This window comes from Caloenas nicobarica, chromosome 7, assembly GCF_036013445.1.
Source record: "Caloenas nicobarica isolate bCalNic1 chromosome 7, bCalNic1.hap1, whole genome shotgun sequence".
Taxonomy (NCBI): domain Eukaryota; kingdom Metazoa; phylum Chordata; class Aves; order Columbiformes; family Columbidae; genus Caloenas; species Caloenas nicobarica.
The window spans coordinates 36,545,562-36,566,398 of record NC_088251.1 but is presented as its reverse complement, the minus strand read 5'-3'; the positions used below and the strand labels follow the sequence as shown (position 1 = coordinate 36,566,398).

Below are 20,837 nucleotides of genomic sequence, written 5' to 3'. Positions count from 1 at the left end.
GGGGCGGGGCCTGGGCCGCACGTGGGCGCGCGGCGGCGGCGGGTACCGGGGCGGGGCCGTTCCCGCCCGCCGAGCGGCCCGAGGGGCGGCCGGGAGGCGGCGGCTGGGCCCAGCGCGCCGGGGAGCAGCCTGCGGGGCTGTGCCTGCGCCCGCCGGCGGCGGGAGGGGGGGCGGCCTCGCAGCCGAACCCCGCCGTGCGCCTCGGGCGGTTGTAACGCGGCCCCGGGCAGCGGAGGGGGCGGGTCCGCGCGGTGCTGCGAGGACACACCCGGCTGTTTGGTGCCATATCTGGGGGTTTTGTTGCAAAAAGGGCAGAGGGACGCCGTGAGAGCGAAGATCCCGCCCTCGCGGCCCCGGTCCCGCCGGGATGAGCATGGCCCAGGCCGGGGCCGTAGCCGCAGCGGCCTCGGGGCTCCTCGTCTTCTTCCTCTACTGCTCCATCCACAGGGTCGAGGAGGGACACCTGGCCGTGTACTACAGGTACGTGCCCTGCCCGCCGCTCCCCTCCCCGGCCGGGGTTCCTCCCTGGCCGCAGCTCATGGCGCTGCCCTCAGTTTCCCCTCAGGTTTTGCCCCGGGGTTGGGCAGGCAGTGTCGCTCCCACTCGCTTGCACCAGAAGGTGTGGGCCGCAGAATGTCAGGGCTTGGAAGGGACCTCGAAAGCCCATCCAGCCCAATCCCCCCGCCGGAGCAGGAACACCCAGATGAGGTTACACAGGAAGGTGTCCAGGCGGGTTGGAATGTCTGCAGAGAAGGAGACTCCACAACCTCCCTGGGCAGCCTGGTCCAGGCTCTGGCACCCTCACCATGAAGAAGTTTCTTCTCAAATTTAAGTGGAACCTCCTGTGTTCCAGTTTGCACCCACTGCCCCTTGTCCTATCACTGGTTGTCACCCAGAAGAGCCTGGCTCCATCCTCCTGACACTCCCCCTTTCCATATTGATCCCCATGAACGAGTCACCCCTCAGTCTCCTCTCCTCCAGCTCAGAGCCCCAGCTCCTCAGCCTTTCCTCACACGGGAGAGGCTCCACTCCCTTCAGCACCTTCGTGGCTGCGCTGGACTCTCTCCAGCAGTTCCCTGTCCTTCCTGAACTGAGGGGCCCAGAACTGGACACAATATTCCAGATGCGGTCTCACCAGGGCAGAGTAGAGGGGAGGCCACGCTCTGTGCAGAACCACTACTGACTTTCCTTCTTCCTGAAGCCTCGGCTGCTTTTCCTTCCTCCCTTTTTCTGCGTCGCAGTTTGGGTTTCAAAACCGAGGACCAAAGTTCGTGGTCTGCCCAGTCTTTGGACATCTGTTGATTTCTCCCTCTGACACAGAGGGCTGTCACGTCTGTCCCAGGGCTGTCACCTCTGTCCCGAGGCTGTTAGCCAGCCGGAGTTCCAGCTTCTTTGCTGCTTTGAAACGGGTTTTCTCCCTGGCTCTGGGCTGAGTTTCACCAGGGGTTCTTAGCTGCCCTGAATAGCATCTGTAGAGCAACTCGTCAGTCTACAACACTGAGTGGTCACTAAATGGCTAGGTTTTGCTTCAAATTTGAATAAAGGAACAGAAATTCAGCACCAGCCTTTCTGCATTTTTTGCTATTTCTGCTGTATTTCTGTCTTGTCTTTTCTACCCTTTGCGCTCAGCGCTGTGGGACAGTTTTCTTCGCACTGCTCTTTCCTTTAATTACAAGCGTGCCGAACAGCACAGGCCCTTGCGGGACACTGCAGGGGACCCGACTGCGCTATGAGGATTGATCGCTTAGAGCTCTCCTCTGTCTCCTGTCTTCTAACCACCTGTCAGTCTCTACAAGACACTGTGGGTTTTCTTTGTGCTTTGGGTAAGGGGCTGTGCCAAATGCCTCGTGGAAATCCAAACTGGTGATATCGCATCAACTGCTGGATTTTTCCATGGTTACCGGTGAACTATTTAGAGAGGAAAATCTGTGTTCTTGAAACCCTCTGCAATGTTGCAATGCTGGAAGAATTTAGCAATATCTGCCTTCTCTGAAAGTTAACTGCTTACAGCACTGAAGCAAATGATCGCTGAGTTGCAGCAGGCAAGTATCATATGCAGTCAGCTCTTTTTGTAGAGGAATTGTTGGCAAATTTGGTGCAGGGGAGTAACGTAATTTGTGCTACCACAGCTGTGACTCCTGGCAGTTTGAATATACTTGCTCGGTGTGAAACTATTTTCCAGTTGCTTGCGCCTTTTCCCTATTTCCCTCTCTCTCTGTAGGGGCGGTGCGTTGTTAACCAGCCCGAGTGGACCAGGCTACCACATCATGCTCCCGTTCGTTACCACCTTCAAGTCTGTGCAGGTTGGTACCTCCTCATCTTGGCAGAGGGTGGATTTGGGAGCGGATGTGGGTGGGGATATTGCTGGATGGGAATGGCTGGTCGGTGATGTGATAGTCAGAGCGGCAGCTCCTGCAAAGCCCTTGGTTCCTTCTGCCTTAGGCGGCAGTCCCAGCTGTGTGCTGGGACTTGTCCTTTTGGTGGAATCTGCACAACGTGCGTGTGTGTTGCTTGGGACAGGAGATGTCTTGCTCCGGGAAGACAGTCCGTGTTTGTGGCCTTAATTGTTTCCCAGAAGAGCTGCAGGTCTTAGTGCCGGAGGAGTTGAGAGCAGAGAAATGAGCACGGCTGCCTTTCTGTCTCCCAAAAGGCAGTTGGAAAGAAGTCTGTCTTCTGCCCACACCTGCAAAACTCAGGAGAGAGGCAGAGGATGTGTTTTTGACTCAATTTTTGACTTCCATGGTTGTGAGGGTCTGGGCACAGCTTGATCTTCCTGCAGAACGGAGAGGTTTTGAGAGCACTGATTGTCTTTTTATTTCAGACCACGTTGCAGACTGATGAAGTGAAAAATGTGCCTTGTGGGACAAGGTATGTTTCTCCTTTGTATTTCTTCTGGTGATGAGCAGATGCGCTCTGTTGTGTGGTTTGCAGGTGGTCATTTACAGCTCTGTGACACAGAGACTGAAAAGTAAAGGCACATACCCTATAATTTATACCAGACATACACACACACATCACACGTGGAAATAACAGAACAGGAGGTATGGGAGGGAGCACTCATGCTTTTGCTGAAATTGATGTTCAGAGGTATTTGCGTTTATAGTGACGTTCTCTTGATTTTTCTTGGTTTTTTTTCCCCTCGATGACTCTGATAGCCCATTGCTTGTGCTCTGGTCTGCCCTCTGTTTTGCAGTATTTCTAATCCGAATCTTGTGGCTAATACAAGTGCTGACCTCAGCAGTGGGCAAAAGTAAATGATGAATGGGAATCCTCCTGATGAGAGGTGGTTCATTTCAAATACAGCTCAAGAAAATGAGTCTCCTGGAATTGTTTGGGCATTTTTGGAATTGATGTTTCACCTGATGTAAAGAGAGAGTGAGAAAGAATAGAGAAGAATCCTGTGCATGGGTGGCACCTGCCTGCTTCATAATTAAGTTGCTCCTTTTGTCAGTACAGATCTGTGTAGTTTTAACAAGCAGAGCAGTAACAGAAGGAGAAGGCGCCAATCCTGTTGTGTTGGTTCATTCACAAGTTAAAGTAATGACCGAATATGTTTCTTCAAGATAAATACAAAACCGGTGATTCTCCTTGCCTTTTAGCTTTAGGCTACTCAGTGATATTTCTGTTTAAAAAAAAATAGGAAAAAATTCAGTATGATTTTAATGATGACATACAACAACCATGTTGAAATTTAAAGTTGAATTGTTAGTGGCAACATTAATAAACAGAGTTAATTTTGATCTGGTTTAGCCCTTATTGAAATGAGTTCTTGGAATTATTCCTATAGCATCAGACATCACTTGTGCTCAAGTATTAACATAAAGTTCTCCTGGGCCCTAGCTGGTCTTAGTTTTAGGTCTCAACCTTCTTTCAGGAGTGTCTGTTTATAATGCTGGTGTTCAGTGCTGCAGCCAGGGTTTGTGGTCAGGTAAAGAGGCTTTAGGTCAAGCAAAAAGTAATTGCAGGAGGGAGGAGTAAGACTCATTATGTTCTGTATTCCTATCTTTTAAATGGCATGGTCTGTTTAATTCCGTATAGTTAGTTTGTCAAGTTCCTGTTACATTTCAACATTCTGGGATTCAGTTGTGCAGTGCAGGTGGTTGTGAAGTTACTGGTAATAAACATGCTTTAAAACACTAAACAGCTGGCGAAGCAGTTTTATAGTTAATAATTGAATACCCTTCAGGCCAAAGATCCCAGTAGCCCTGTTTATTTTTAAGGTGTTCCTGCAGGAGCCTCTAGATTTGCTACATTTGGAATCAAAGCCTACAGCTGCTCCGAGCCAAAGCTTTGAATCTACATTTCCATAACAAATCATTAGCTTATAAATAACAAATGGATCAAATCTGAAACGTCACTGTCCCAGTTCCAAGTTCATTACAAGAGTAGACCCTAAACAGTTTAAATTTCTGTAATTATATATTAAACCACGAGATTTAAAAGGCGGGGTTTGTCCTCCACTGTATTCATGTTCCTTTTTCCTGTGTCCTCATCTACATTAGGAAGCTTCTGAATGACTGTGTGGTGTCCCATCCCCAATTTCTGCCTCACCTGTCCCATTGATACTTGACAGCGTTAAGTGAATATGTTAAATGCAGATTTTAAAATACTTTGGCACCAGATGACTGTTTTTCATAAAACAGCTGTCACCCCAGAGACAAAAACCATTTCATTACAGCAGGTAGAATATGTTTCTTCTCTCAGCTGTAAATTGCCTCTGGTGTCCGAGGTTTCTGGCTTTCCCCAACAAGAAAACGTGTGTGCTCAGTTCCTTGGGAAGTTCAGCAGTTTCCTCACAGCGGGTCTGCTGCTCTCCAAAAACTGATGGAAAATCAGTTCAATAAACTAGTTTTACAAGAGCAAAGTATTCCAAAGGACTGACTCAAAGAATTAATTGAGAATGAATATACTCATGAGTATATTAGTTGTGGAATACGATACGTGGGTTGAAAATGGTGTTATGCAAATATTGCATGAGAAAGCTAAGTAGCATTTTTCTTATAAACCGAACTGTAAAGAGTCGTGCTAAATATTCCACAAGTATTTACAATGCCAGGAAGCAGTAAATAGCCGGGTTGCAAAGCAGTCGTATTGCTCAAGCGCTAGATGTTTATTTGCAAAGGAGCAGGAGGTGTCTTGTGCTCATGCTGCAGGTCTTTGGCAGGAACACAGACGGAGCACTGAAGGAATGCTGTTCTGGGACAGGTCCCTGTTTGTTAGCCAGTCACATGGAGAAATGTGTCATGAATATTGCAAGGGGGTGTATTGCATTAATCCCCGTATCTCTTGACAGACCAGATCTGGCCTTTAAGCCCAATTTTTACATGCTCTGATTGCCTAACCTGTGGTCAGCTTTAGCAATAAATATTAAAACTTTGCCTTTATTTACAGCCCCTTTTTAATGGCAATGTCTTTCAGTTTTTCCCTTGTCTTTTCCTTGCCTGGCATAAGTTAAAATCTTGACATGTATGAGGTTTTCTAAGGTCTACTGAAACACCTGCTAGTGCGTGTTAGTCTCCTGCAGCATTCCCTGCACCTTTTACCTTGTCCTGTAAAGTGAGGCAGTATTGCTGCCTAATTATGCTTAAGCTTCTCCCAGGTGCACATAATCCATGCGTTGATCCTCCTTTCAGACTATGGATTTCTTCTTGTTCCTCCCTCCCCGACGCTGCTCAGGCCGTGGAAACAGCAGCGGGGAGTCGCAAGCGCTGGAAATCTCCCCGTGGGAGTCGCCCACTTGCCTTTGGCAAACAAGGGGGGTTGGAGGGCGGTAGTGGCTTGTCGAAGTGTGATGCTTGATGTCGAAGCTCTTCAGCTGTAGGTGCCAGAGGGCAAGTAAAGCAGCTGTGCGTGATGAGAGGGTTTGTACAGTTCCAGGCCAAGACTGTGTGTGAATCACCCCAAATCAGTGCATGATGCTCTGCCAGAAACTGCCCAGGACAGAGTCTCCTGCACCCCGGGAGTTTGCTAACATCTTCTGGACCAGGCTGTTTGAGAGAATGTCTTGTCTGAGATGCTCACTCGAAGATCATAGAATAGAATCACAGAGTCATAGAGTGTCCTGAGTTGGGAGGGACCCACAAGGATCGTTGAGTCCAACTCCTGTCCCTGCCCAGGACAACCCCACAGGTCACACCATGTGTCTAAGGACGTTTGTCCAGTCTCTTCTTGAACACTGTTTGGGGCCGTGACGCCTCCCTGGGGAGCCTGTTCCAGTGTCCGGCACCCTCTGGGTGAGGAACCTTTTCCTAATATCCAACCTGAGCCTCCCCAGCACATCTTCCTGCCGTTCCCTCAGGTTCTGTCGCTGGTCACCAGAGAGAGGAGCTCAGCGCTTACCCCTTCTCCTCCCCTTGTGAGGAAGCTGTAGCCACCATGAGGTGAGGGTTATAGGTCAGTCTGGTTCCTCGGGTTAGAGCAGCAAGGTCCAGAGGGCCATCCCCACTGTACGATGTGAAACAATGATGGCTCTGGCGGCTGGCTGGCTGGAAAATACGGCACAAGTGCTTTGTAGGCTTGGTTTAACCTTAAAGCCTCAGTGGGGAAATAGGTGGCCAGCATATTCAGGCTCCAAGTGGCACCTGTTCCCCTGAAGCTGTTGCCTGACCAACAGGTCTGCTCTGGCTGTACATACAGACTGGCGGACAAGATGCTGCAAAGCAGCTCCACGGAGAAGGATCTGGGGGTTCTTTTTGTTGACAAGTTGAACGTGAGCTGACGGCATCCCTGGCAGCCAAGAGGGCCAACTGTGTTCGGGCTGCATCCAGCACAGCGTCGCCAGCTGGGCAGGAAGGGGATTGTCCTCAGATGCTCTTTAGTTTTTTTGAACATCCCTGTAAAATTGAAATGCCAAAAGGACCCAAACGTAGGGAAGTGCAGTGGAGGAGATTCTGGAAGAAACCCACACGCTCTGCTTTGGTTCCTCACCAGGGAGTATCCAGAAGATATCCCGAGATGGTAGCTGGGTTTCCTTGTCTCGATGGAGATGTCACAGGAACAAATCACAAGGATGAAGGCAGGTTCAGAAGATCACGAGGAATTCTGTTGGATGTCACTGGCAGTGAGAATTAGTTGTTTTATTGGATGTGGTGGGACAGTGAGGATGCAGAACAGATGAGAAAAACACGTACACAGCTATTATAACTGCTCCTGTGACCTGGTATACCTATAAAGGATCCATAAACCTGTCTTATTTTTAAATAATAAGAGCGGTTCTTTAGAGAGAGCCAGCACGAATGACCGTGGCGTAAAGAGAAATCTTGAGTGAAAAAGAGATTAATACTCTTAATAGTAGTATCTCACTGGGAATTAAGTCTCTTTTTAGCCACAAATATCTCTTCTGCTGGCTTGTCCCTTCCAGCCAGCAAGTTCAGCCCATCAACAACATTTTCAGCTCATAGCTTGCCATGAAGCAGGCAGGTTTGCAGACCAAGTGCAGGCTGTGCCTGGGTGACGTTTCCTAAAAGAAAGTTCAGGTGATTTTTCTGCAGACTTAGCAGCTTTGAAGCGATTAAGGTCTGCAAAAGAAGAAACCAAGTTTGTCGTGGGCGATAGGTTTGAGTTGAAACACCACAGAGACTCAGTTTGGAAATGTGTGAGATCTGCTTGTAGGGATCAGCTGTCTAAACAGTTTCTGCAAAAGCTTCTTGTTTGTAATTTGCCTTTGCCCTGACGACAAAATCATGAGAGTATCGTGCTTTTAAAATACACTCTTGAGAGAAGAGCTGTTGAAAATTAAGGGGTTTTTTTTTCCTTCACTGTAGAGTTTGTGCTTTTCCCCAGTGCTGCAGACACCCAGGGGTGGGCATGACCTGCTGAAAGCCACATCAGTAAGAGCAGAGGCTGGGATCAAACCCTACCTCTGATTGCCCTTTTCTCTGCTGGTCCGGCAGCACGTGATCCCCTGCAAGAGGATTTATTGCCTGCAGGCTCTTTCCAATGGGTGTCTGGAGCTTCTTGACAGTGCACACGCCTGGGCGCCTGCACACGGTTGCGTTGTTACTGGAGAGATATTTGCAACGTGATACTGATGCAGGGAATGTGAATTACAGTCTGTTACATGCTCTGTTTCTTCCTTTCTAACAGGGACCTTGTCAAGTTCCTGCTGGAGTTAGTAAATGCGTGGAATTAAACTAAGGGCTTTTCTATTTAAAACGTTTTTGCTGCTTAGAAGAGCTGTGGTGTGCCTGCAGTTTGTGTCTGCTCTGCTGTTTGCAGGTGTCATCTACTGTCCTTGTTGCCTTCCTTTTGTCACGCTGGACTCTGCCTTTCTGATAGTTGCAGCTACGTTCCTGTTCAGAAATGTTTTCCTTTTGCTGGCTAAGCAGGAGATAACAAAGTGAAGCAAAAGGGCTTTGCAGACTTGCTGGAGCGCGCTTTTGATTTATGCAGAGAGGGACCAGTCTGTACAAAGCTTGGGGTTTGATGCCGTCTAATTGCAAAATGCTCAAGAAGTTCAGAATTGTTCTGGGTAAATGTAGCAGAATTTAGTAAAAGAGGGGAAAAAGATGACTTTGCTTTAAATATAGTCCACTGTTAATGGCTGCAGTAATAATTCCTGCATTCTCTTTTTCCCTTACAGTGGCGGAGTTATGATCTACATTGACCGAATAGAAGTTGTGAATAAATTGGCTCCGTATGCAGGTATTTCCCGTCCTGTTTCGACAAGCAGCACTGTGACTGTCTTCACTCATCCTATAGCAGCTCTCTCTTGGTTTGCAAGACTTGCATTTTCCGTATCTTGTTACTCTTATGGTTCCCAGTACTTAGTTTCATGCGTGTGTGTGCAGGCTTTTTGAAGAGCCACAGATTTGCAAAGATGAAAATAAATTCTAGGATTGCTTCTGCCCTGCACATTTAGAAATGTGATGGGTGCTCAAGCAGTCCTGTTTCTTGCTGCTGCAGGGGAGACCGCCCGTGAAACTACATGGCACAAATCCCCAGGTGCTTGTCAGCTCAGCTCCTGGGAAAATTAGAAAGGCAAAGCCTATGTAGGAGCTTCGTACCTTCTTATTTCACCAGCTGCCAAACCGAAAGACCCAGGCAGCTTTTTTTCCAGCAGCATAGCTTAATGCAAAACGCTAGTGTACTGAGGCACCGAAGGGTGAATTCATGTTGAAATTGTGGGAATGATACTTGTTTTCACTTTATAGTAGTATCAGTTCCTACGCATGCAGGTCCTGGACAGGCTTTACTGTTTCATTTGTTTATGCAGATCATAAAACAGGACCGTGCAGTATATCTTGCTGTAATTACTCTGCTCTTTGAAGTCGCATAATCCCAGCAGCACTGCAGAGGACCTCTGCAGGTTTCTCTGCCCTCCCTCCTTCCCACTCACTGCAGGCTTCTCCCTGCTGCGCCAGGCAGCTGTGGCTTTGTCCAGCCAGGTCCTAAAAACTCCAGAGGATGGAGAATCCCCCACCCGCCTGTCCCAGTGCTGCACCACTTTCCTAATACCCAGAGCTGCCGTTCCGCAGTTGTGGCATTGCGGAAAGCAATACGTGTCCGTGGTGACCTCTGATAATTCTCTTGCTCCCTCAGTGTATGATATTGTGAGAAACTACACTGCAGACTACGATAAGACCTTGATCTTCAATAAAATTCATCACGAGCTGAATCAGTTCTGCAGCGCCCATACCCTGCAGGAGGTATACATTGAGCTGTTCGGTAAGTGGACGGTGGCTGGATGCCCCCTCCAAGGGCTGTGTGATCTCCCTGTTCTGCTGTGGAATATGTTCCAGCAGGCTCCTGTGAGCAAACAGTCTCTGTGCTGGAGTTGCAGTCTAGAATCCACCTCCTTATATATCCAGATGACACTTCCCGTGTAACTTCAGTGGTTCAGATTTCTTTGTCTTTCCACGTCTGCATGTGGGAATTTGATTTCGGTCCTTTTCCACTTAGGACTGAATTCTGGATGCGCAAAGCAGCCACTCTGCTCTCATGCATGGAGTCGTGCCTGTTGCCTTCACTATGATGACAGTTTTGTCTTGTCCACTTCTACTTTTAGGCTGCTATTCTGTTGCTGAATTGACGTTTTTACATTAAAAGCTTCCTTCTGGCTGTTTTTAGCTAGTGAGAGCCAGAAGGGATGTGCTCTCCGTTCATTGCAATGCTCTGTTTTTTTCACAAGGGGGTAGCAGTGCTTCAGGAATTAGCAAAGTTAATGTTCTGCTTCTTGGTACATACCTGTGCCCCCAAAAACATCAGAGCACCACATTTGTTCTTGAGTGGCAGAGCAGGGGAAAATCAGTTTATGGAAGATAAACGGTTGTCAGAGTTTTAATATTAAGAGACCCTAACTGTTTGAATGCTGTACTCGGATTTGCCCGATATCTGTAGTCAGAGAGGATTTCGTGGTAGTACATGCAGCTTAATCCTCTCATAACTGGCCTTGTCTGTGGAATGATGTTCCTGGAGCTTTGAAGTGACAAAATGCATTTGTTCAGTAGCAGGTGCTGGGTCCCACAGGTCCCTAGAGACTTAAGGCAGAGCCGTAGGAGAAATGATGATAAGTGAAGTGATCTCTCTCCTGTTCTCCACAGATCAGATAGATGAGAATCTGAAGTTGGCCCTGCAGAACGATCTTAATGTCATGGCACCAGGTCTCACTATCCAGGTAGGTTCATTCCCTAACAAAGATTATTCTTTTTTCCATCTCTAATTTGCTTATCTTTCACTAGATTGATGAGGTTTCTTGCTTCAGTTTTCCACACGATGTGAAATAGTTGAGCCTTGAGTTGAGGTTTGTCAGTTGAAGACTGTCCATGTGATATGGACCGCTTCTAAATGCTTGTTTTATGTTAGGGGAAGACCCGTTTAGGCCACAGACCTGCAGGTATTGGATTTAATTTGCAAAGAGCAAGGTAATGTTTTTCTTTAAACTACCTTTGGCACCCCTGCAGAGCTGGGCTCTCCAGTGTGCCAGTGGTGTTCCTACAGATAACTGAAAAGGAAGAAATCTTCCTCCTTTCTGCGTTTGTGCCAGAGATATGGAAAGATATTAGATCTTAAGTGATTTTCTGCTTACACTTAATGTTAGAAAATAATCTTTCATCTTAGCCGGGGTATGGGACACACTGACTTTTTGGCATGTTGAAGTTCAGGGCAACCAACTGTGGAAAATACACCTTAGGCTCACAAGGGTGAAGTTGGAAATCTCTGGAGATTTCTGCTGTAGGGATGAGTGAGACCAAATCTGTGTTGCTTCTTTTGTTGCCACATTTGTCCAGGCTGTCTGGCTACGTACAGGGAGGGAGAACCTCCCACTGACAGCATGTGAAATGCTACGATAAGTAGTGTTCTGCTTTGTGGCTCATTTGTGCATAGGCTTGCTCTGTTCTGGTGAGGGTAAACCATAGGCAGTGTCTTATCACAGAGAAATTGAGATGGCGCTGCTCTTCCAAATATCCAAGTTAACTTGCACTGTACATTGCAGAGAGATTTCCTATGAAGGTTCATCATCAATCAAAATTATCGTCATAATGTAAAGGCCCTTTTTGATCTCAGGGTGCAGAAGGGCATAAGCAAAGCTCACGGCTCTTTGCTGGGAGATGTTAAAGAGCTAGATCTGATCTTCAACGTGCGCTATCCCTTCTCGATTTGGCATGCCCAGTCTTCACCGTTGGTTGAAAGTTGAAGGATATTCTTGCCTACATCAGCCCAGGCTGAGTGTACTGGACCAACAGTCTGAGGAGGTTCCAGAACTAGTGAGGCAAGTGGTTCATCTCTTGTACTCAGGAGACTCTGATCCTGCCGTCGTGTTCCTCTTGTTCTCGTTCAAAGCAGAGCTGCACCCTTGTCTCCAGTGAAGTTGTGCCTCTGCACACACCTCTGCCATGCTGCTGTGTCAGGAAATACCCAGCTCCTTCAGCGAAGAGCTGAGCGTTCCTTAAACTCTCCACGTGCAGCTGTGTAGTGCAGATTAACTTAACTGTACTTAGAATTTAATTGTTTTGTGAGCTCTAAGGGAAATAATTCCTTTGGGCATAATGAGAGATCACTGACAAGTCATAAGCGACACAGAAAACAACTCAATATTGAAAAGATAATGTTAGGGGAAATTAGTAGCATTTATTTCTAGGTTTATTAAAACTATTTAGTGTATATGAAACCTTTACAAGTCCTCCGAATTCCCTGATGCAAAACTTTCTTAACTGAAAAGGTGACGACAGCCTGAAGAGAAGTGGAGGCCAGGGGACGGTAAGAAGTGTCCAGGGACCGTGTCATAGGGGGCGGCTCCTGCACTTTCGGGGTGAAAGCAGCACACCCTGGGGCTTGTAAGTGTCTGGACAGAAACACCCACATCCTGGGAAGCAAACCTGCACAACTGGAAATCCACGTGCAGTGCCGGGCCTGGGGGGATGGCTGGTGTGAGTACAGTGCCGCTGGGGCTCTCTAGGGAGGACCGGCCAAGAGGGTGAGGTAGCAGCGTTGTGCTGTCAGCAAAGGACTGGCTCAGATCGTCTGGAGCTTCGCTTTGGGGTGGGTGATGAACAGCTGAGATAAGACCCGTGATAGGTAAGAATCAGACCAACATGGAGGACCACATGGTCCTTGTCTGCTGCAGAACTCGCGGTTATGAAGATGGAGTAGAGAATGTTGCCTGCAGAAGACCCGAGAAGCCTCATGATCACCGACCTTGGTACTCCTTGGGGTCTTGGACCAGCTGAGTGCCCACTGGAAGGGCAGTAGGGCTGGGTACATGCCATGCTGGGGGCTCCTGAAGGTGGTTGAGTGCAAGTTTTGGCACTGGTGAGCAAAGCTGACTGGGAAGGGTGCTCTGCTGGACATTTTAGAAACAAGGAAGATCTCTTTGAGAGGTGAAGTCTGGTTGCAGAGTGAGCTGGGGCAGGTGTATGGTGCTGAGTTCAAGGTCCTTGGAGGAGGGAGGCCGACAGGAGAATTATGGGCCTGGGTTTAAGGAGGACAGAACTCGGTTTGTGCGAGATGTGCTTGGCAGGGTCCTGTGGGAGACTGCCGTGGTCAGCAAAGGAGGCCAGGAGGCCCCGCTTCATTGCCAAGGACACCCCAAAGTCTGGAAAGTCAAAGCAGGTGAGACAGGAGTCTGGTGTGGAGGGACAAGGAGCTCCTGACTGAGCTGGAAAGCAAACAGGAAACTCACGAAAGGTGGAGTATGGATAGATGAGTTGGGAGGAGTAAAGTTAAGTTGAACAGAGAACTCGGGGACATCTTGGGACCTGTCACATGGGAACGGTCCCTTTTCTTGCTGCATACAGAGACTTGCCTGGACATGTCCGCACCCCGTTCCCCTCTGTGGAAGCCCTTTGGTTCTTTGCAGACTTAATGACCTCGGAGAGAAGCAGCTGGTTCAGCACTAGCCCGACAGTGGAAATGGAGCAGGAGGATTGTGAAGCACTCGTACAGCTGTGGAGCATCAATCCGCACCTCCCAAAGCTCAGTAATGAGCCACACAACATGCCACCTGAGCAGCATTAGCTCTTGGTCCTACCTCTGGAGGTGTTTCGCTCATGTTTCAGATAGAGTCCTCTGCAGAGCAGCTCGGCGGCTGTCTCTGGCCTGTGCCCGAGTTGTGGTGTCAGCACCACCACGCACATCACGCTTGGTGGTCTGCAGTTGCAAACAGCGGCCGATCCCAGCTACCCGCTGTGTCCTGCTGCTCTCGCCTGTCTTCACCATGATGTCTTTCATGGCGTGGTCACTTTTGCAAGCTTTTCTCCTGGAAAGCCCATTCTTGAACTCATAGTCCTGCATCGGTTCTGCAAGTCTCACTCCTGTGATTTAATTTCATTTGGTTTGTGAGCCCCTTTTTTGAGCAGTACTTTGGGAAGTGGTGTCTGGTGATTAAAGAGTCTTTGGGGTGGAGAGCTAAGCTGATTCTAACAAAGGACCTCTTTAGCAGTCTGTTCCACAGGCCTTACTTGGAATCATAGAATCATTTTGGTTGGGAGAGACCATGAAGAGCATTGAGTCCAACCGTTCCCCCACCCCTGGCACTGCCCCATGTCCCTGAGAACCTCATCTCCGTCTGTCCAACCCCTCCAGGGATGGTGACTCCACCACTGCCCTGGGCAGCCTGTTCCAATGCCCCACAGCCATTTGGGGAAGAAATTGTTCCCCAGACCCAACCTCAGCCTCCCTTGGTGCAACTTGAGGCCGTTTCCTCTGGTCCTGGCGCTTGTTCCTGGGGAGCAGAGCCCGACCCCCCCTGGCTCCAAGCTCCTTCCAGGCAGTTCAGAGATCAGAAGGTCTCCCCTCAGCTCCTGTTCTCCAGGCTGAACCCCCCAGCTCCCTCAGACCCATCACACTTGTGCTCCAGCCCCTTCCCCAGCTCCGTTCCCTTCTCTCAACTCGCTCCAGCACCTCAAGGGCTTTCTTGGCACGAGGGGCCCAAAACTGACCCCAGGATTCGAGGTTTGGGCTCCCCAGTGCCCAGCACAGGGGATGGTCACTGCCCTGGGCCTGCTGACCACACAATTCTTGATCACTCAAGTGCCGTGAAGGGTGCAGGAAATACAAATGTAAGGCACCTCTGTGAGAATGGCTGTGCTCAGCTGTGTTGTACCAGAGGACTGGGAACCCTTATGGGTGGTCTTGGATCAATGTGGATATGTCCAGAGCACTACAGCTGGTTTTGCAAAGACATTGCAGAGTTATGAAGATCACATCAAAACATTTAATTTAAAATGCACTCACTTTTTTTTTTTTCAATAGGCCGTGCGTGTTACGAAACCCAAAATCCCAGAAGCCATCCGAAGAAATTTTGAGTTAATGTGAGTAGCTGTACATAGAAGTGTATTAATTGGTTTTGAAGATGCAGCACAGACCTAATGCTATTAGAAAGCTTTTACTTGGTGCTCAGAAGGTGAGAGGTGGGCTGTAGCCAGTGAGGGCTTGGCTAGGTGCCCTTGTGCATTCTCTTTCTCCATTTCTGTAGCTCCTTCACCTTGAAGCCTTTCAGCCCTTCACAGAGATGGTTTTTAGCGTGTACAGAGTCCATATCAAGGCCATGTTTCCGCTCCTTTATGTAGAGGGAACACTGATGCGCTGTAGAGAACCTGCAGAAGACTTGTAAACTGAATTCAGGGCTCAGGGCTCTTGACATCTCAATCCCGAGCTCTTCTCCAGCAAACTCACAGAATTGCAGTCAGATTTTAGTCTGATATGTACCTGCGGAGGCATTCTGTCACAGCCCCTTCCCAAAACAGGGCCAATGCCGCAGCAGGTTGCTGGGGGCTGTGTCTGGGTGAGTCGGGGCACCCCTGTGGACGGGGATCCCCTCCACTTGCACGGGGACGGGCTGGTTCCTTGGGGCCAGGGTTTCCCGCACTGCAGCTTGTGCCGGTGCCTCTGGGGCTCTCGCTGTGCCCCTCCCAGCAGAGTCCGGCCCCAGCATCTCCGGGACCCCTTTGGGCAGGGGGAGATGCTGTTGGGTCCCCCTTCACCTCCTGAGCCAGCCTGGCTCCCCCAACCTCTCCCATGCCCCCGCACCTGCAGCAGCCCTGCACTGGGCTCACTCCTCCTCCTGAGAGCCTCAGGCTGTACACAGCACCCAGCTGTGGCCTCCCCAGTGCCAAACAGCTGGAGTGAGCCTTCCTTTGACCGACTGGCTACACCTGTGCTCGTACAGCTGAGGATAGAGCTATTCCTCGTGGCTGTGGGGACGTGGTGCTGGCAACTGCTCAGCATCTTGTCCCCCTGGCCTCTCCTGCCCTGGTTTGCAGAGCTGCTCCCCAGCTCCGTTTCCCTGTGCTGTGGTTTCTCACCCTGCAGGGAGGCTGAGAAGACCAAGCTGCTGATTGCAGCCCAGAAGCAGAAGGTGGTAGAGAAGGAGGCAGAGACGGACCGGAAGAAAGCGGTCATTGGTATGTCACCTGCTGGGAGTACCAGTGGATGGGGCCAGACTGAATTTCCATTCCTACATCTCTCAGTAAGCTGGAGTAGGACGTTTTCTTGCATTGCTGACAGCTCCTTGAGGGAGCATGGCCAGGCTGCACCAACAGTCATATGGAAAATATGAGTGTTTGTGCTGCTGCATCTACGTCCCACTTCCCTCTGTCCTACAGCAAGGCCAAGAGGTAACAGCTCTGCCAGAAAAACTGCTTGGGCTTGAAGCTAAATGCCCCTGTGCCAGGGGAATCACACCTGCAAAAGAGGTGTCAGCCAGTGCAACTCTAGAAACATCAGCAGTGTGTTTTCTTTCTGTAACTGTATTGCTTGGAGTACAAACTGGCACTATAGGATCCCAGCAGGGAGGAAACTGCTTGCGACCAGGTGCTGGGGTCAGGGTGCTGATGCTGAAGCCCTGAGAAGTGAATGTCTGAGCTGAGCCTGTTGTGATTGCAGAGGCAGAGAAGGCTGCGCAGGTGGCCAGGATTCACTATCAGCAAAAGATTATGGAGAAGGAAACAGAGAAGCGAATTTCTGAGATTGAAGGTAACCGTGCTGCTGGGGTCATCTTCCAGCTGAGGGTGGTGGCAGGTAGAGGAACCTCAGAACTGGGCTCACAGGCATCGCCATCCTGCAAAAACAATAAAGGGTGCACTAGTGCAAGGTTATGCACTGGGGTCATTCCTGCCCTTTGCAGGTACCTCTCCAAGGAGGCACCCATGCAGTGTCACAGGCATGGGGTAAGGGCTCAGGCGCTCGATGTGATGGAGCTATTCACTCGCTAATGCTTCTTTTCCACTGCTTTAGATGCTGCATTCCTAGCAAGAGAGAAAGCAAAAGCTGATGCAGAGTACTACACTGCTCGGAAACTGGCTGATTCCAACAAGGTGAGCACTTGAAAGCTGGTCAGAAGAGGACCTGCTTACTCCTTACACAGGAGATTTTGTTCAGGTGGGCAGCACAGGGAAAACACTTGATTTAACAGCCCACATCCCAGGAAACAACCACTTGAGATGAAATCATACGATGTGGGGCCCAGAAGGTTGTCTGTTAATGGTCTCTGGTTTCTCTTTTTGTAGCTGAAACTTACCCCCGAGTATCTGGAACTAATGAAATATCAAGCGATAGCTGCGAACAGCAAGCTGTATTTTGGTGATCGCATCCCCAACGTGTTTCTGGATTCCTGTGCCTTCCAGCAAGCCAATCTGAGGACTGCCCAAGAAACCAGCCTTCCTTCACAGGAGGCCCCGGAGACCTCTGCAGAAAGCCACCTCAGAGCAAAGGAAACCACTGGCTGACAGAGGTGGAAGGATAACCCGGTGTAGCTCAACAGCCAGCCCAGCTGTGGATGGGGATGTTGCCTTGTGCTGGTGTGCCAGATACGGCGTATGCGTGGACATCTTGCGTGTAGGTGGCAGTTGGGTTGATTTTTCTCCTAGCAACACGTTGCAAGTGCTCTGCCTCTTCCGTTTCTTCCCCTATTAAATTGGTGCTTCCAAATGAGGGATAATCCTGTACTAACATACCTATACTGGAATATTAAAAGACAGACACCAGGAAAGCCTTCCGCAGTAGGTGCAGTTATTTAGCAAGCATTACTCTGGAGGTAGGAAATGTGGCTTTGAGTGCTGTGTTGCTGCACACTGGTCGTTCCCCAGTGCTCCTTGCTGAGGCCGAGTGAAGAGGTTTCCTTCATCCTGCTGAGGAAGCTTCGCTTTGTGGACTCTGAGGCAGGTTTCTACCATTGCTATCTAACTCTCCTTGAGGACTCCAGTAGAGTGGGCTCTCCTTGGCCCGTGGAGGCTGCGTGTTCCTCCTCAGGCCTGGCAAGGAGCGGTTTGGTGTGGAATAGGTTATTTGAATAGGATCTGCATAGCCATAATCTTCTTTCCTGTAGGCGGCGGCACTAGATAACAACTTGGAGCAAGCAATCTCTCACAGGCTTCTGTAACTCCCCCTTTCCAAGCAAGAGCCTCACGCTGGCTGGCTGTGACTGACTGTATGTGGTACGTTTCAGCGGGGTGGCTGGGTCTCACCTTGCACCCTAAACCAGATTTCAGAGTGCATGGAGCACCTCCGAGCAGCTGGTTGGGAACAGAGCTGGGAAATCTTTGCTCAGACCCTACAGCCTCCCTGGAGATCTTCTCAGCTGGGAAAGGAGGCTGAACTTCCACTGCTCTGCCTTGCTGGCCAAAGGAAGGGGAAGAGAAGAATGAAGGGACCGCGCTGTGCAGCAGATCAGATGTTTGACAACTCAGCTGCAAAGCAGGTGAGGCATCACTGCTCCCCCGTGCAAAATCCACCCCTCCAAGAAGAACTGGGACCTGTCCTTGAACAGCCACGGTGAGAGCCTCTTGCCGGTCCTCTCGTCACTGGCCAGGCTTTGCTGTGTTGCAAGTTTTTGACTCGCAAGCAGTGCTGGCAGGATGCTCTTTTCTCTGGTGTGCATTGTAATAAATCCAGCCCCTGCTCCCCACGTGCCACTGCAGGGTGAGAGAAAGAGATGTGCTCGGGGGGGTAAAATCTGCTGGTACGATCTGCTTTCCTCTTTTCCTCTGCCTGTGAGGACGTCTGCCTGTGAGGACGTGCTTCTTTCTAGGACCTGCTCCTCATTGTGTTCTGCGGTGATCCCAGAAGATGATGGCTGGGGAAGCAACTGGCAAGAAGTTGAGCTGGAACAGCAATGCAGCACAGCAGCGTTGCCTGCCTCTGAACCCACCACGTGTTCAGGGATGGCCTCTCCTCCACCAGCTGGGACATGTGTGTGGTCGTCCCGCTTCCCTGTCCCCTCAGTATAGTCGTGTGCAGCGCTCAGCCCTGGTGCGGTTCACCAGACGGGCTGGTTGGTGGTGATGGGCCGGTGGGTGCCGGTGTGGAGATCTGTCCCTGGCACTGTCTGCAGCCTCAGGGCAAGAGAAGGACCGTGCTTAGCTTTTGCGCTGGTGAAACATTTAGCTCAAAACATAGGGCCTGAACTTCGCCTCTGCTAATGATTTCCCTACGTGAGTTGTGTGAGCCTCAGGCTTTCCAGTGCTGTGTTCCTGTCCTGTGGGGCTCAACTCAGGATAGCAGCGTCTCTCCTCAAGGAAGTCTGGTAACGTGGTGCCTTATGCTGTCAGCTCCTGCTCTGGCTGATTCTCCTCCTTTCCTAGGGCAGAGCAGGGGTGCGTTGACTCTGCTGCTCCTGGTAATACCTGACTGTGGGACTTTGCAGCAGCTTTAGGTGGTATTTCTGTCCTACATCTGTCTGCAACCTCCCAAGGCCCAGCTGGTGCTCCGCTCCAAGATACCAGCTCCTCTTCAAACCCAGACGTGGCAGGAGCACAGGACCAGGACCCTGCCCCAGTGGGAGGCCAGCTGAAGGTGCTGAGCACCAGTCCCAGCTTCCAGGGAGGGAGGTCATGGTGCCTCCTCCTGCTCCGAGGACGAGAGGAAGGTGCCCTTGCTGTCACCAGGAGAGGTTTCTCCAGCTTTTGCACAGGGGATGTGTTACAGGCGTGTGCCCTGCAGATCCCAGCCTGGGGAGCACTAAGCTGAGCTTTTGCTTGGGGGTGCTCGTGTTGTCACCTGCTGAAGGCTGTGATGAACAGTGCCTTCCTGGCACAGAGCAACCCTCGCAGGATGCTGGCGGGCAGGGAGCAGATGGGATGTCACCACCAGACACTGCGGTGTCCCCCCGGGGAAAGGGGACCAGAGCAGAGAGGGGATGGCAGCGTATTTTGTAGCTGTGGTGGTTGAAGTGTCTCCTGGAAGTGCTGTTTGACTTGCGAGCTCAAGGTCTCCTTCCTCCTGTGGGAAGAGGGTGTCACTCCACGGCTCCTGGGTGTCACTTGGCTTGCAGCACGTGTGTTGCAGTAGAAACACGGCCACTTTGGTTGAATTCTGAGACGATGTTGGGCTTTTTAGAACAGAAGCGCTCCCGGAGGGGATGCAGGCTTGTCTCCATGTGGTGCTCACCGGGGCTGGCATCAAACCCTGGGCATCAGGCTGGGTGGACAGGGTAGGTTCTGCCAGCCTGGAGATGACAAGAAGGAAGAAACCACTAGAAGCAATAACGAGGCAGCTCACAGCTCTCCAGTGATCAGAGCAGGAAAGCCTTCACAGCCTGTGCAGGGGGGGCTGCGGCCCTTTGGGGCTGAGCCCGGCTGGGTGCAGGGGTTTGCAATTGGTGGCTGTCACCCTGCTCTGGTTTGGGTTGGTGTGGGACACCTGGGGCTGCTGCTGTGCTTCGCAGTCCTGCAGCAGCTTGTGCGTGATGCTCTGCGCCTTCTGCAAAAGCCTCCATCCGTGGCTTCAGAAGCAGGAGTGGGTGTGCAAGGGAAGGGAATCGCTGCGGCTTTTAACAGCCCAGTCTGGGCTTTGCTTCTCTCTGAGCTGGGAGCTGCGGAGCAGGAATGTGGCTGCAACGGGGAACGTGGCTTTGAACTGGTTTTTCTCTCTGTTCAAAAGGCCCGTGTGCTCCTGTGGCTGAAGGGGTCTGCCACTGGCTCCACACCTTCTTTAAGGAAACACGATACCTATGTTCAAGTTTACATGCACAGTGTTAATTTCTTTTGATAAAGCAGAATAAAATTATTTTGTTACCATTTCCTTGGTGGCTCTATGTGTCCTCAGGCTGGTGTCACTGTAGGCTCTTGGAGGGGGGACACACGTGCCTCTCACCCTGCAGTAACACCATGTCTAGTTGCGTGTCCCCAGCTGGGGTGACTGCCACCCTTGCAGCGCCAGGGCTCAAAGAAAACCACAGGAGGGTGGAGCCAAGCAGCAGAGACAGCACTTGCTGTCCTGCTCCTTTTCTGCTGCCGTCTTCTGAAGCCCATGGTGGGACCTGAGCCCTCCTGGCCCTTGGTCTCCCACCTCAGCTGTCCTGCTCCTCTGATTAGTGATAGGACAAGGGGTGATGGTTTTAAACTGGAAGAGGGGAGATTTAGATTAGATATAAGGAAGAAATTCTTCATCACGAGGGTGGT

At 50.4% G+C, this 20,837-nt stretch overlaps 1 protein-coding gene across 2 annotated transcripts; it reads left to right on the top strand.

Moving 5' to 3' along the window:
* Positions 1-41: 41 nt before the first annotated feature.
* ERLIN1 (ER lipid raft associated 1) lies at positions 42-20,455 on the top strand. 2 transcript variants are annotated; one of them, XR_010606480.1, is made up of 12 exons: positions 42-480; positions 2,222-2,303; positions 2,822-2,868; positions 8,582-8,643; positions 9,541-9,666; positions 10,542-10,615; positions 14,692-14,750; positions 15,751-15,842; positions 16,324-16,413; positions 16,675-16,754; positions 16,947-17,873; positions 17,987-20,455. XR_010606480.1 is itself a non-coding variant. In XM_065639369.1 (11 exons), the coding sequence occupies exons 1-11, from the start codon at positions 368-370 to the stop codon at positions 17,163-17,165; spliced, it is 1,044 nt and encodes a 347-aa protein (XP_065495441.1). In that variant the 5' UTR covers positions 42-367; the 3' UTR covers positions 17,166-20,455. The 2 variants fall into 2 exon arrangements, 1 of the variants encoding a protein (XP_065495441.1); XM_065639369.1 differs by having other exon boundaries at positions 16,947-20,455.
* The last annotated feature ends 382 nt before the right edge of the window (positions 20,456-20,837 follow it).

Coding starts and splice junctions, on each gene's coding strand:
- ERLIN1 (XM_065639369.1), top strand. CDS start 368: ATGAGCATGGCCCAGGCCGGGGCCGTAGCCGCAGCGGCCTCGGGGCTC. Junction 10,616..14,691: donor CACCAGGTCTCACTATCCAG/GTAGGTTCATTC, acceptor TTTTTTCAATAG/GCCGTGCGTGTTACGAAACC. Junction 16,755..16,946: donor AACTGGCTGATTCCAACAAG/GTGAGCACTTGA, acceptor CTCTTTTTGTAG/CTGAAACTTACCCCCGAGTA.